The following is a 16,559-nucleotide window of genomic DNA, read 5'->3' as shown; positions in this document are numbered from 1 at the left end:
TTTGGTATGGCCAAAAGAAAAAACACATCATCCTAGCGCCAAACCAAGGTTTTCTTAAAATTGGCGTTTTTCCAGTAAGTGAATTTACATTCAAAATGTCAAATTGACCAATTCTATAGTCCATGGAAACTCAACTATTTTTTAATGCCAATAAAGATAAACAAATGTATGAGTTTCTCTAGATCTTGCTGGGACATTTTGTCTTCAGGTGATAGAAGGCCGACTTTGTAACCGTCTTTATGTGTCTCTGAAGGTTCAGAGCCAGATTTCAGACCTGATCTCGACTTTCCGGCTATAATAACTGAAGTTGCCTCTAGATTGTTTCTCTTTAGGTCCAATGATAATAACTTCAGTTTTGTTTCTGTTCCGCTGGAGAAAGTTTTGGCACATCCACACATGTATTTATCTGTTAGCATCTGTTCAGTGATTGGTTCAGAGAGATTCCTGATGGCATCGTAAACATATTGTTACAATCTGAGCTAGCGGGATCATGTCGATATAAACGCAATGTCACGCAGCCACCACAAGGGGCGCTCTAACTTCAAATTGCCCACTTTCGCAAATTGAAAATAAATTGAGTTTTATAAATGCAACTTTTTAAAATAAGATTAGACAATAAATTATTTTTGATTCATTTGGGCCTTGATAGGAGAGGAAAGTCTGGACTTTGGGTATTTCGCCCCTTACAAATCGACTTTCTTCACCAGGATTTTGTGTATAATGACACATCAGTGTCCAATGAGCTCCACAGGTGAACGATCAGAGATGAGTGTGAACTCCACAATTCTTCTTCTTCTCTTTTTATTAAACACCTCAACGCTATAAGCAGATGGGGAGTCAGCAGGTGTGTGTGTGTGTTTTGACTTTAGTTTAGGAGGGGGGGAGGGGTGGCATCACCGTTTCCATAGAAACGACATGCTGTAGAGGAAAAAAAGACTAATTTGTATGGTTTCCGTAGCAACAGGCAACACAATATAGAAAGTTGTGCCAGGTGAGAATAGGATGGTAAATAAATTGGTGTTTTTCCAAAACCATGTTTGATCTGAATTGTTAGATTTCTCCTGATCTGCTAAGAAATCCGACACACATCAGTTTTATTGGTGTCTCCGCATCAGAGAGAGTGAGTGAAAAGCAGGAGGCGGAGCAGCAAAGGAGCCCGATCAAGATCGGATTTCTGGTTTAAAGGGCGTTAATTAGCGGTGTCTGGCTGGGTGGGTGGGCTGGAGATGCCACGATGAAGGGGAAATAAAAGACACAAGGAGGAAGGCACGCTGCAGAGGGAATCCAGATCGGGCTGATCTGGGTTGCATGCAGCCGGCGTCCTTTTCATTGCGTGCACAGCATCACTCACCGACCCGCACATTCACCCAGCTGGACCACCCTTCAGGCTGCGTGGTGACTTGATGTTGCAGGGCGGAGCTGGAGCGTCTTATCTGCAAGGCTGGTACCCGCAACTGCGTGCAAAGTGATTGTTTGGTGAGTTTTCTCGGATCATGAGGAGTTGCTGAGATTTTTCTGTTGCGCACGCAGCCTGCAGAAGGCATCAGTTTTGCTTCGTAACCGCAGCGGATGAGAAAACTCCGCGAAAAGAGCGAGCAGCGGCGCCGCGGGGACCGCAGCAGGTTGGGATTCTCCCCCGGCTGCTGACCTCCTGCTCCGGGGGAAGATTTCTCCCCACGCCCGGCGCCTCCTCTTCTTCCCCACCGATGCGTCCGGCGGCCCCTGATGCTCGGCGGCGCTCCGGGGCTTTCCGGTCGGTGGGAGAGGCTCGAGCCGCGGCCGCGCGCCGGTAGGATGCTGCGCCAGGTGTTTCACGCGGGGCTGAGGACGTCATTCCACGCGCTGGGCCGGTTCGTGGCCGGTCACGCGGTGTTCTTCGCCTCGGCGCCCGTGCTGCTGGCCATCCTGCTGGGGGCCAGCTTCAGCCGCTACCGCGTGGAGGGGGACGTGGAGAGCCTGCTGGCGCCCAAGCACAGCCTGGCCAAGATCGAGGGCAACCTGGTGGAGAGCCTGTTCCCCGTGAACCGATCCAAGCACGCGCTCTACTCCGACCTGCAGACACCTGGACGCTACGGGCGCGTGATCATCACCGCCCGAAGGGGCAGCATGCTGGACCCGGTTCACCTGGACACCATTCTACAGGTGAGCACACACTTTGGTCCCGATGTTAGGAAAACTAAACTTAAAGAGAAAGTTAATCAAGAAATAAACTAAGTTAAGTACATTTGTAATTAGAGGTAGATTGCATTACTTAGGAATCAAATTTTGCTGGAAGATAAATTGTCCCATGAAATTATTGCGATAAACGATAATTATTTGAGACCATTTTCAAGTAATATTATGGTAATAGTATAATAATAACAATGCAAGAACATATTCTCAAAGATCAGTAAACTTTAAATTATAATCAACATTTAATACTGAAACTGGAAGACACTTTAAATATCCAAAATAAATAAAGCAACAGAAATAAATAAAATGAATTAAGAAGTCTGTAAACAAAATTGTCCTTCAATAAAATGGGTTAGTTGAGACCAAAACACCAGACTTTTGTCATTCAGTTTTTGGTAGAAAAGAGGAGACAATAAATCTTGCAAATGCGATTAATTGATTTAATGCTTCCTGTGACAGTTATGTTCCCCAGAGTCGAATTTCTCCTCAATTTTTTGCCTTTGCAACATGAAGGTGCTGGGTTAAAATCCCATCCAGTGTCTTTCTGCATGTAGTTTACATGTTCTCTGTTTGCATTTCCAAAACATAATTGGCACCAATTAGTTTCTGTAGACTAAATTGTGTGTGTTCATGATTGTTTGTCCTGTACATCTTTATGATGGACTGTCTCTGTTTTCCCTGCCTCTTGCCCAGTGACTGCTGGAGATTAGCTTGGCTGATGTGGCTTGATAACAATAATTTACTATTATTGTTTTCTACAGTGATCTGGGTTGAAATATTGACCCTGAAAAAACAGGCAGGAAGTAAATAGTGAGGGTTGGCAATAAATCAATATCCCGATAGACAAATGATCAATATCAATAGATAATACTTCTGGCATTGTCGGAGATGTAGCCAGAGGAAAGCCTTTAGCTGCCCGACCTCTCACAGCCAGCTAAGCTAGGTTGGTGGAATCTACTAGCTCACTCATTCTTTGGTCACCTAGCAACTCATTCATTCTTTGGTCACCTAGCAACTCACTCATTCTTTGGTTACCTAGCAACTCACTCATTCTTTGGTTACCTAGCAACAACTTGCTGAGTAACGGGCAGCAGCAGTTCAAAGTTCTGCCATTGTGTCTTGTAACTGCTTAAAAATTATACATATGAAAAATGAACAATGTGGAGTAAAATCTGTGGATAAAATCCGAACGCTCAAACCACCAGCTTTTGCGAGTGTTTCATATATTTAAAACGAGGAAAAAAAACCTAACTAATAAATAATTATTGATATCGACTGATACGAAACGGTTACATCGTGATATGTTTTTCGTCCATATCGTCCAGTCCTATGTTTTCCCCATGTGCAGTTAGCCTCTGAGGAATATCTTCTGTTTGTTTATGGATTAAGACCATACTAAAAGACCCAATTATTACCAATTTTCTGTGTTCTGGGTTTAATTTTTATCAGACTGTGATGGCATTTTAAGAAGTTTATGACCTTTAATGTCCCTATCCTGTTAACCTAACAGAGGGACATTTCCACATAATCAACCTTGAATGTTTGCTGCTGAAATGGTGAACATTAATTTGATCTGACTCAGTCTTGGTGTCAGAAGTGTTTAGAAAATGGTAAAGTTTATGAAACTAATCTTTTTTTTTTATGGCATTTAAGCCAAACAACCAGGTTGGATTTGCATTACATTTGGTGAACTCAAGTTCCAGATTTCCCAAGTTTGCTTTAGAGGTTTTTTATTGTTGGCAATGGCATGTTTTCCTGTGTTTCCCAATTTGAAAAGTGGCTGAAAGAGATGAATCTATGTCAACTTATATGTGGACACCAAGAGATTACAGATTAAATTCTCATCATCTTCCTTGCCACCAATCATAAGATTCCCCAAAAGATGTATTCACTCCTTCCTCATTAGCATTCATTAAACCAGCAGTTTGTAATGAAAGAGTGTTTGCTTGTGCAATATTGTCTGTAGTTATGAGGGAAGAAATGATTTGTTGACTGATCATCTCAAAGGAAGCGAGGTCTTTTGTGAAGGGCTGCATCTTGCTGATGATGTTCTTTTCCCCCATGAAAAACATCAACGTGACCCGTTTTGTGTACATGTTGCAGGAACACTGTTGGTCCGCAGGGGATTCCCGCAGTACAGTGGAAATGCTCCGTTTCAGGGCTATACATCACTTCCATCTCACAGGCTGCGAGAAGCAAGCAGAGTGGTGCATAAAGAGATAAATCCACTGTTACATAATCTGATGATGTCTGCAAGGCCTGAGATTCTGTAATTGTTCTCCTCTGTGCCTGCAGTCAGCTACTGTGTGTGTGTTATAACGTCTCCCTGGAAGCCTTTTAATGTTCCTTAGAGAAGGGAGCTGAACTTGTTGCATGCAGCGCCCAGGATCAACAGAGACTGATGGAGGGAACGTAACCGACTGTGACTCATTCAGACAACTTACTGCTTCCTCTGACACTAACAAAACCAGAAAATATTCCTGTTTGAGTCAGTAAAACCTTACAGAGGAAGGAAGCTAAGGTTTACTATGCTACCATGCATTTAGCTAGCTGATTATTAATGCACGTCCCCAATATGTGCAAAAGGTTTCTGTGAGTTTAAAAGGGAACTGGACATGGAAGAAGGTTTATTATGTCTATGGTGAATCATTTCTCTGTTGAACTGCATCTTGGATAATTAAGCCTCCAGTGAAATTTACAAGAATAAAGTTGTTCAAAAATGAAATCCTAATATTACAAAATAAAGTCATAGTATAATAAGGATAAAGACGTACAAGAATAAAGTTGAAACATACAACAATAAAGAATTTCTACCTGGATATTATGACTTAATTCTCGCAATATGACTATAGTAACACTATGACTTTATGCTCTTAATACAACTTTATTTTCATAAAATTTGCCCTTTATTCTCATAAAAGTTTGACTTTTTTTCCCCAATTTGACTTTATTCTTGTAATTTTATGTTTTTAATTGTTGTTTTTCTTAGTATGACCCTAATATTTTGTTGTGGCATGGTAAAATTTTGTAGAAAAAAACCAAAACACACATTTCCCGTTCTGAATAAATGCACTCAAATAGATTTTCCAATTTTTTTAGTGTGAAATTTTGCTTCTATTAATTGTTGCCTCATTAATAGGCATTTGTAATTGAAAAGTTTAACTACTTTTCTATATCTTAGCTAATGACAAATCTTAAATCTTATTATATTTTCACACAAACACAGATCTGAAAGCTGAGCTTTCTGCCTGCTTAGTCTTTGATGAAATACCTGCAGTGACTTGGAGTTATTTAAGGCAGCATCCTTCAAGAGTCTGAATCCTGTTCACATCTAGGGCAAAATGCACTGAGCTTGCTGCTTTGTGGATTAAACGCCATCGATCTTCAGTGAAGTTTTGCTCCAGAACTTTACAGAATAATCTCCTCATTTCAGGCCAAGAAAAAAAAAAAACGCAATAGAAACTGAAGTCTTGATACAGAAGTCCTCTTAAAGGTTGATGCAGCACTCTGAGGTGTTAGTCGGCTCACTGTGCCAATGACTGGCATCAAGGTTGTTGCCTAGCAACCGGCACTGTGGATGCTGGCACTGTTATCTCGCCAGATAATAATAATTATAATAATTTTGGGTTTTTCACTATAGCTTAGTTTTGTTTGTCCAATTGATTTAGTTTTTAGAGTGTTTGCTAATTTTCATTTGTTATTATTCAATAAATATAGTTTAATTTTTATCAGTTATATTGGTAGTTTTTCATTTCATTTATTTGAAGGGGTGTGCATAAGCCTCACATGACATTGTCATGTATGTTTATGACTGCTGTCAAACATTATTTGATAAATAATGACACCTATAGTGCAAAGTTGCATTAAAAGTCCACTAAGTGTTAACGTTGCATTGAAAATGTCAGAATTTACCAAATTACACTTTGCAGTAATAAACATTTATGAAAACTCCTTCATGTTTGTGACAGATTTGAAATCATGTTCATGACGATGTCATATTTACACCCCTTCTAATAAAGTGACACCATTTGGTTCATTTTAGTTGCAGAAAATAAAACGTATTGTATTGTAATCATCTATTCTATGCAATGATTTGGTCATGAATACGCAACAGAAGATACGGTTCTCGAAACATTTATTCAATTGTTGAAAAATCCAAATGTTTTCCCCCCAACTTTTGCCGACACCATTTTGCGGTCTAACGTAAACGTGGCCAAGAGGCGTATGGAATGACGCAATTTTCCAACTGCTGACGTAAACTTCTTATGAGGTAGAAAAAGGATATTACATCCGTATTTCTTTTTTTTTTTAGTTTTATAAACACGCAATACCGTTCCAGTTAGTTAGAGCTTTTCCCCGTCAATTACAATTTTAATTTATTTTAGTTAAAGTATTTTTTATTTCAGATTTTGTTGTTAGCTTTAGCTAACTAGCTAACTATAATAAGCTTGGTGTAGTGAGGCGTCAGCACGCGCCGCCATACATCTTCGAAACGCAAAGTTTCCGATAAAATAGGTAGCAGCTGAAACTTTTCCTTAATGTGGAAATAAAACAGAAACTCTCCGTTTCTGTCGCAGCTCCACAGGCGGATCTACCAGATGCAGGTGACGGTCCCGGCTGCGACGGCGGGCTCCAGCGGCTTCAACTACTCCTTCTCCTACCTCTGTCTCCCCGACGACAAGAACGTCTGCATCGTGGACGACATAATCCGGGCCATGGAGGAGATCCAGTCAGCCCGGACTTCCAACCGAAGCGTCCCGGTTCTGCACTACCCCATCACACAGCTGGCGGACGGGAGGCAAGCGTACATCGGGCACCAGCTGGGCGGCGTGCAGGGCTGGGGACCCGGCGGGGCGGTGCGGCCTCCAGGGACGGGAGCCAAAGGGGAGGGAGTCCGATCCGCAAAGGCGGTGCAGCTCACCTACTACCTCCAATCCCGAAGCGGGCTGATGGATCGGGTGGCGGGTCGGTGGGAGAAAGCATTCTGTGCCGAACTGAAGTTCTTCGGGGCGTCGCACCCAAAGCTGGGGCTTTATCCCTCCACGTCTTCCTCGCTGCGGACTGACTTCCAGTTCTCCTCCGTGCTGGCACGTCGCCCCCTGCTGGCGAGTTTGGGAGTGTGCGGGGTGCTGGCCATCCTCTGCTGCTCCATGAGGGACTGTGTGAGGTCCAAACCCTGGCTGGGGATGCTGGCTCTGCTGTCTGTGGCTCTGTCAGGACTCACTGCTGCTGGGATCCTGAACCTGACCGGAGCTACATACAACTCCACCTACCTGGGAATCCCTTTCGTCATGCTAGGTAAGTTTATCGGCCGATACAGCGAAGATCAGAGGTGGTAGCGTTCCCAAAATGTTCCCAAACATTGTACTCAAGTAATAATAGCACTACTTTAACATATTTTTACTCGAGAGTTAAAGGTAGCTGCCCAAGAAAGTGGTCAAGTAAGAGTAAAAACAGTATTTGGTTAAATGTTTACTCAAATACCGAGTTATTAAATTGTCAGTTAATATTTAAAAGTTACATCATCAGATGCACCAAAATATAAGAGTTAACTGGAAATGTTGGTATTTTAAGGACAAAAATTACAATAATTCAACCAAAAATAATAAAATCAGGCAAAAGTAATTTTTTCAAACCAGTTTCTTGCAATTAAAAACTTATGAAATTTTAACAAAAACTGCAGGTGTGTGTCTGTGTCTGATGAGTTTTTGGTCAAAACATGTTTGTTTTTCATTCAGTGGGTAGAAAATCCAGAAATTTCAAAGATTTTCTTTTGTCTGATTTTGATTTTTTTTGTTACTCAAAAGATTTATTTTCATTTTGGTCCTTAAAATACCAGAATTTCCACTTAACTTTATATTTTGGCCAACTGATTATGTAATTTCTAAATATTAAATGAGTGATCAGTTACTCTGTACTTGACTAGACTTTTTACCAATTACTTTTTTATTGGGACCAACCTCGGTATCGGCCGATATTAGTGATTTTTTAACATATTGGTATCATCTGATCAATAAAACTGGGCCTGTTTGAACAACTGATATTTATTTTTATCTATTTCTGGTGGGCCTTGTTCCCAAAAGGTGTCGAAATGGTAGTGAAATATATATAATGTTAAATATCGTTTTCCATCCTTAATAGTAATATTAATATTGGATATCGGCCCAAATCTGAATGTAAACCTGTTGGAGGCTGCAGGAGTCTTAAAACTGGGGTTGAGGTTTGAAGTATTGACTCACTGGAGTAAATACAAATGCAAAAAAAAACTATTTTTTCTTTAAATGTACAGGTATGGACTCTTTTTGCATCAGTTTATCATATAAAACCCCATTGAAATACATCATTATTTGTGTTAAAACGAGTTTTCTTACAAAGCACGGTGATGCTGCGGCTGTGCTCCTCTTCTGGGACTCGTGGGATTTATTTTGCAGAGTCCTGTGGCTGAACGTCTCAAAGTAGACAGATCGTCAAAATGATTGACAGGCTGTAGGACAGGAACTCACTGAGGGGGCGGAGGACGAAACAAATGACACATTTTATTACTTGAGGCAAATTCAGAACTAAAGCAAAGGTAAGAAAAAAAAGACTTCTGGTGTTGCAGCTGTTTAATACGGATTTGGAGCGAAATCAAAAGGTTTTATTTAATAAATACCACCATACATGGATGTTTAGAAAGGTTTTTCTGTGCTACATTTGCTGCAACTTCCTCTTTTATTGTTTAAAATTAGATTTCTGGTTAATTCGGTGGCTCCCTGCGGAGTAAACTCCATATTTGCTAACAGATCCAGTCGTCTGCATGCTGAGCTGCAGCTTGTTTACCGTCAAACACGGCTGACTCACATCGGGTATTGACAGATATAATGAACAGAGTGTCAGTCAAACCTCAAATGAAGGAAAATTAAACATGAGTGGATGAACATGAAGCTCTGTGTGCACACTGATAAAATACAGGATGTAACTGCTGATCCTTTTTCTGAGGCACTAATTTACATTAACCTTCATTACAGGGGCTCCAGTTTTTTAAATGCAGGTTTGTCTCTCGTTGTTTTAGTAAACAACATAAAAATTAAACATGGTTTAAAGGTTTATCTTTCTCTGGCAGCTGATGGTTTTTGACATGTAGATTATTTTGCACTTTTAGTTACTCATTTGAACTTTACCTTTCTTTCTTTTCCAGCTGCAGTTTGTTGGTAATTACTCAGCTGTTTTCATAATAACTGCCTCCGTATAAATGTGCCCCGGTTTTTATTTTTATTTTTTAGCGTCTTTCTGTTAAATTCTTCGGAGCCCCCTAGTGGACAGGGGGATAACATGTATTTTACGTTCCCTCGCAGTATGCTCACTGCAATATTTGCAGTGAGCATATTTTGGATACAGTCACAAATGTCAGTTTAAAAATTTTAATACATACATATTTAAAGAGCCTCGGTGAAAATGTGTTTATATATTCTTAACTCTTTGGCAAAAAAAAAAAAAACTGATTGAAAATTGATTTATTCACTTTGTGTTTGTTTCTGTGAGGTTGAGATGAAAACGGCCCTTTGTTAACCAACACAAAAAGACACAATAAAAACTGTCAGATGACGTATCGCCCTATTATCCGCGATAATAACTCAGAAATAGTCCAAATAGTTTCTGTTTATCTTGGTTTGTTGGTTATTTCTATCCTAAAAACTATATAAAACTTCAGATATCTCACCAACGAGATCTAAACCTTACAAAACCCTCATATTACAGCAGAAAGACTTTCAGTTTTCAGTTACGCCGCATGAAATGACCAGAGAACCAAAGAAAGTTCATGTCCACCAGGGGGCGCCGTAAAAATCTCAATTTGCTCCTAATTTTTTTTTTTTTTGCCATTTAATTAAGCTTCATTTCTCTGTTGCTAAGTCTTCAATACATTTACTCTTTCAGTACATAATAAAAATCTCAAAATGCTGAAACTCTTTGCCTAAAATGTATTACTAGCACACTTATTTTTAGTTTAATTTAATTGAACTCCTTAAAACGTAACTGTTTTTATTACCCGTATTGGAAATGCCGACATTGAGAGCAAAATTAAACTGAAGTTAAATTCCTTGTTTGTGTGCAGAAACATAGTAAATCAAGTGATTCTGATTAGATCTTAAATTAACTTTAATTGTTTCTACAAGATGACAAAGAGGGCAGCTGAGCAGAATACAAAAAAAAACTGATTAGGTTCCAGTGAAGCTTTAAATAATTGCAGAGTGAACAGGAAAAGAGCATAAAGAGACAGGAAGTGTTTCCAAAATCTTGCATAAAATATTAATCCACATAAATGCAGCTGAGATGAGGTTCGTCTTAGCAGCTAATTTAGTGATGAAGTGAGAAGACAGACGAGGAAAAGATGCGAATGAGAAGTGATTAGAAAACTGCTGGCCTCCTTAAGGCGTCTGGAAGATATTGACTTTATAGTAACTTCTACAAAGCAGCAGCACCAAAAACCAACGTTATTTAAAAAAAAAGCACAATACTAACATGTTTTAAATTCAATGATAAGAAACCTACTGCTAAAATTGAATCTATATTTGTTCCTCCTTACAAGTATTTGGGCTAGAATGGTCAAAAGGTTCACACTAAATGGCAACATGGAGAGTTAAAGGAAGATACTGAAAAGTAGCAGCCTGTGAATCATTGATTTATTATTTCTTAGGAACAAACATGGAGAATAAAAATGAAAAATAAGACAGCTGCTTCTTCTTCTTGATTTTTAGTAGCGGTTGACAAAAAATGTCAGATAAGCTTTACTGCCACCAGCCGATGTGTGGCCACATGACATGTTAGCATTGCAACACAATTACATGAAATTAGAAAAGGATCACTTTTAAACAACCATATAATTTCTTTTATAAATATTTTTTGTATGTGTAAGTCATATAGGCAGTTATTATGGCATTATTGCTCAGACACTCATATAGTAACTATTGTCTACTAACATTTTTGTTGTAAATATACATGAGTTAAAACGCTGTGTGTTTTTTCTGCTAAAAACCATCTTGTGTGCTAAGTGCTGTCCTCATCTTCTCCTTGCGCTCTGGGTCTCTCTTGGAAACATGGATTTAACACTTGTGTCATTTTGACACTCACACACTCTGCAGATCTTTGTCGCACACTCTTCTCTCCTGCCACCACATTAAAGTGTCAGTACAATGTGGCTCTGCTAAGGTGTTAAGTGTTTTGCCATGGTGAACTCGCCACAGGAAGAGGGGTGTCCGTGTGTCACTGGTGACTCATGGACGCCATGGCAACCAAAGTGTAAAAAAAGCCAATGAAAACCATCTGTTCCACATATACTGTATAAATATTTATGTGAATGCTTGCACGTGAGACTGAGCATAAATGGATTACTGTAATATTTAAATTTCAAATATTCGTATTTATGAATGGAGAGAAAAAAAGCAGGTTTAATTTGAATTTTGAGTTTAAATGTGTTAACAGATTTCACTGCAGCTTCACTTACCAAGAGTGGTTGTGGAAGTTGTGGGAAAACTGCTTTTCATGGTGTGTTACATCTGTCATTTCATGCATCTCTGCTTCAAACACACTCGAGGTGTGACAGTTTTTCAACTTCCTGGTGCGATGACATGATTGGTCTCAAATAACATGAAACTAGAGTGAAACCAAAATGTCCAGAGGGGTCAATGTGATGGGAACTGGCTGCTTTGATGCCATCTGTTTAAAGTGGCTGTTAATATTGCTTTAATTGACCTTTTTGAGCAGTTGAGGGTAACACTTATTGGTGAACAGCTATTTACTTTCCAGTTGAGAACATTTTTTATAGTCGCCAAAGAAACAAAATCTGTCTTTTTGGCATATCCAATGTTCTTTACTTGGCAGCTTGCTGGTTTTTTTTGTGTAATTGGGTGTAGATTTTAATTCCCGTTGCCGTCTCCAACAGGCCACGGTCTCTTCGGCTCCTTTGAGATGTTGTCGTCATGGAGGCGAACGCGGGAGGATCAGCACGTAAAAGAGCGAGTGGCAAGCGTCTTTGAGGATGTCATGCTGCGTTTCTCCGGCTCCACCGTGATCCACCTGATGACGTTGGGTCTGGCTGCCTCGCCGCTCACCAACATGGAGGCCGTCCGCCTCTTCTGCCGCAACGCCACCCTCGCCATCACCATCAGCTACATCTACATGCTGTCCTTTTACAGTTCCTGCCTGGTGTTTACAGGCTACTTGGAGACGAGGTATAGACATGGCTGCTTCTGTCGGCGAGTACCAAAGCCAGACCGGCTGGACTCGAAACCGGCTTGGTACCGGTGTTTGATGTACACCCGTTACCAAGATGAGACGCAATCAACCAACCCGCCTCATATGCCAAATCCTAACCTAACTCACATGACAAACAGTTCTGGTGTTCATGGACACATGGCTAACTCCATACAAACGCACTCGCCCCATCACACTCATTCAACAACAACCGCAGATCCTCATCCTCAGGACTGCCATCTTTTGCTGGGATGTGTTCGGCATTGCTATGGAGACTGGATCACCAACACTTACGTCAAACCCTTCGTAGTTTTACTGTATCTGGTTTACATCTCCTTTGGATTGATGGGCTTTCTTCAGGTAAGAACCAAACACATCATGATCTGAACAAGGACTTTGCAACTCAGATCCACATTTTGTAACACCTTTTGGTGAAAACCAGGATTTTTAAGAATGACTTGTAAAGTAACTTAGGTTTTGGTAATAATTATGTAGATTTGGTTGGCTTCTTTCAACAGTTGCTTTGTCAGCTACAAGCCTCAGAAGTGGTACTATGGTTTGAGGTTTTTCTGTTTGTCCTAATCCTCTTTTTGTCACCAGTAAATGTTGGTCTTGCGCTGGAAAGGTCATTGATGTAGTGGCAACTGTGAACAATTAAATCAGGGGTGTCCAAAGTCGGTGCTCAAGGGCCCCGGTATCCTGCATGTCTTTGTTCTGTGCTTGGTTCAACACACCAAAATCAAATGACGGCTCAGTTTTAGGCTTCTGTAGAACATTGTCAGGCTGAAGAGATACTCCCTTCCAGGGTGTTGAATTAAAACATGCAGGATACAGGATACAGACCACTGGGGACATTGTTTGTCCACATCAGAGTTTGATCACACATTCATACCTCCCCAAACGAGCTGGACTTTCTAGGCAAACAAGCTAGAGTTTGAGCAAAACAGACTAAACAAGGTTTGGCAAAGTAGCCTTTCCTTTGCCAAAGGCTGCAGGGGTCAATCAACGACAGGCGTACCTGACCCTTAGTCAATTGACCATTAGTGAGATGGCTCCGGGTCATCTGGACATGGTATCTACAGTCAGTTGATCTGTAATTGTTGAATATATTAGTATATGGGCAACCTTTGGTGACTTAAGCTCAACACTCCCCTACCTTATTTCTTAACTTTCCTACTTTATAAAAAATACCCAGATCAATTGGCTCTCTTTGTGTCATATCATATTCACCGCCCATTGATCCCTAGAGTCTCTTGGAACAAATGCTATTATCCTCAAATTAGGGGCGATAGGAATGAGGGGTTCAAACTTTAGGTTATAAACTTCCAGATACTTTGACAAACTCAAAAAAGTGAAGTTTTAATTGCAAATTCTTCTTATTGTCACTGAATAAATATATTTCGGTTTCCAACAGGTGACCCAGGGCTCTGATCCCAGTGCACTGGTTGCCACGGATACTGCAACAGTGTTGTACACGCGTGCACAGCATCGGTACTTCAGCTCCTACTCGCCAGTGATTGGATTCTACATCTATGAAAGCGCCCCCTACTGGAACGCCTCGGTGCAGCGGGACCTGCTGGAGTACGCCAAAGGCTTCCAGAGGATCAGCTGGCTGGAGGCGTACCTGAGCTACCTGTCCGACCGCAACCAGTCCACCAGCCAGCCTCGCGAGAACTTCACCCGCACTCTGCGTCACTTCTTCCTGCACGAGCCGCAGTTCGCCCACTTTGCAGACGACATCATCTTCGCAGAGCGCGGACAAGGGGAGGAGCCAGACGTGGCGGCCTCGCGCATCTTCTTGGTCGCCAAGACGACGGAGAACAAGCGCGAGGAGATGTCGGTGCTGCTGGACACTCTGCGCCGCTTGTCTCTCACCTCTCGGGTTCGCTTCCTGATATTCAACCCCTCCTTTGTGTATTTGGACCGGTATGTGACGGCGGTCAGCTCCCCCCTCAGACACTCACTGCTGGCGGTGCTCTTCCTGTTGGGTCTGTCCTCCCTGGTCGTCGTGGAGCCGCTGGTCTCCCTGTGGCTCGGACTCACCCTTCTCTCTGTCCAGTTTGGGGTTCTGGGCTTCATGACTTTGTGGGGTGTGGAGATGGACTGCGTGTCGGTGCTGTGCCTGATCACGGCTTTGGGTCACTCGGCGGACTGCAGTGGCCCCCTTCTCTGTGGCTTCGCCTCGGGCCGCGGTGACAGCAGGACTCGCTGGGTTCGCTTGGCGTTGGAGCGACACGGCGTTCCTTCCCTACAGACGCTTGTGTGCTACAGCGCCGCCCTGGTGCCCATCTGCGCTGTGCGCTCCAACCTCACCCGCACACTTTTTCGCTGCCTCACTCTGACGGCCGGGTGCTCGGCCCTGCACACGCTGGCCTTCCTGCCGACCCTCCTCACCTTCCTGCCTCCCTCCAAGAGCAGGGACCATCGGCCAGGAGGAGAGGGCCAGAGACAGGAAGTGGAGTGTGTTGAAATGAATGACAGCACCAGAGTAGTGGACCAGATCACCACTGTTTGAGCACGTAACGGTTGAATTAGCAAAAGGGGCAGTATTATGTACAATCTACTTTTTTAGCTCTACATCAGGTTATGATGTCATTCCCTCATCACAAACATACCTGGATTGTTGCCTTGATTCTTTAATGCATGTTTGAGAAATCCTCTAATCTCCATGGGAACCATTCTGCTGTTCAAAACACCTGGTTGGACGTAGCCCCGCCCTCAAAGTGCATCTCCTCCCCCACTCAACTCCTTCAGACTAGCCCGCAGCAATTAGCAAACACCTGGTGGAACTACGTGTCTGGTGGAGCCACTTCTCAGTGCAACGCTGGTAAAAACGTTGTTAAAGGGTTTATAGAGGAGCCTTATTGTGATAACTTCTTGAAAACCAAGTTTCAGAAAGAAACTTAAAGAGACAGAAGCCCAATTTCAAGGCACTAAATTACGAAATTAAATTTCTGTGAAGTCATACAGCATTTTGAAGGTAACGCAGTTACTTGATTTTGCTGCAAAATGGCACTATATGTCAGGAAAATACATAATACTGCCTCTTTAAACAGCAAAAATATGAAATATAGACCATAAGGAGGAGAAAGGCAGGCCCTGGATGAAATGTGTCTCCTGTCTGTTGGTGGGGCGACGCAGCATGTAAATGAGTTTCCTCCCAATCACAGGATTGAAAATGTGCCTGGATGTAAACACTTTTCACTTTAGAACTCGCTTTAGATTCAACCCTTTACTGCCTACTGCTGTGTTGACTTTGTTTGCCAGATCATGTTGCACAATTTCAGCTTGGATGACCTGAGGTAATCCTCTGTATTACTTAGTATTTCTACTTTAATGCTGGACAAATAAAGTCAGAATAAGAGAATGTGATGTTTGTGTTTGCCTCTTTTGCATCCAGAAATGCTTCAACTCTTGTTTCAACAAAGGAGTTTTATTGAACTGACAGCTTTGTTGATCAGATGAAACTTTGTGGGCACTAATGTATTTCTGATTTTTATTATTATAACATTGGAAAGAAAATACTACATTTTCTCAGAATATAATTTAAGATTTTTGAGTAAGTTTTGTCCTACTTGATATAAAATCCGACTTGCAGGTTATTTTTCTAACTCAAAACATTAATTACTAATATTATTACTTATTTCCAGAAATTGTAAAGTAATTTTTGTATTTCTGAAAGTTCCGATTTTTTTGACATAATGCGACCTGTATCCGATCTTTTCATGGCAGTGTGAACAGCACAGGTCGGATTCTTTTTCGAATGTGACCCATATCTGATACGTATCCGATTCAAATGCGACCATAACGTTCAGGTCGCCTTCATCCGAACTGAACGTCACTTAATCTCAACAATCTCACTATTCTGTGTCCTGATACACGCAAGCGGGAAGAAAAACAACAACCATGACGAACTATATGAGGATTAAGTTGTTAATATGCTGCTCCGGCCGGATAACAACTTCAAATATGTAAGCTAAGCTCCACCGTTAGCCTCCATGTTTACTTCCTCAAACACTGAGCTCTTCTTCTTTTTATGGCGGTTGGCAGAACACTGAGAACGCTGATGCTATTGCGCCCTCTACTGCGCATGCGGGACACTTTCAGGTCGTTTGCCCGTTTACACTGCAGAACACATACAGGTTTCATTTACTGGC

General features: G+C 41.6%; 1 protein-coding gene across 1 annotated transcript; it reads left to right on the top strand.

Annotated features, from left to right (window-relative positions):
- On the top strand, positions 1-15,774 carry ptchd1 (patched domain containing 1). The gene is made up of 4 exons (XM_008396450.2): positions 1-2,142; positions 6,750-7,470; positions 12,092-12,762; positions 13,817-15,774. The coding sequence occupies exons 1-4, from the start codon at positions 1,726-1,728 to the stop codon at positions 14,915-14,917; spliced, it is 2,910 nt and encodes a 969-aa protein (XP_008394672.1). The 5' UTR covers positions 1-1,725; the 3' UTR covers positions 14,918-15,774.
- Positions 15,775-16,559: the final 785 nt, after the last annotated feature.

Source organism: Poecilia reticulata, linkage group LG20, assembly GCF_000633615.1.
Source record: "Poecilia reticulata strain Guanapo linkage group LG20, Guppy_female_1.0+MT, whole genome shotgun sequence".
Lineage (NCBI taxonomy): Eukaryota > Metazoa > Chordata > Actinopteri > Cyprinodontiformes > Poeciliidae > Poecilia > Poecilia reticulata.
Note: the sequence above shows the minus strand (reverse complement) of the source record. Positions and strands in the feature narration are given on the sequence as shown.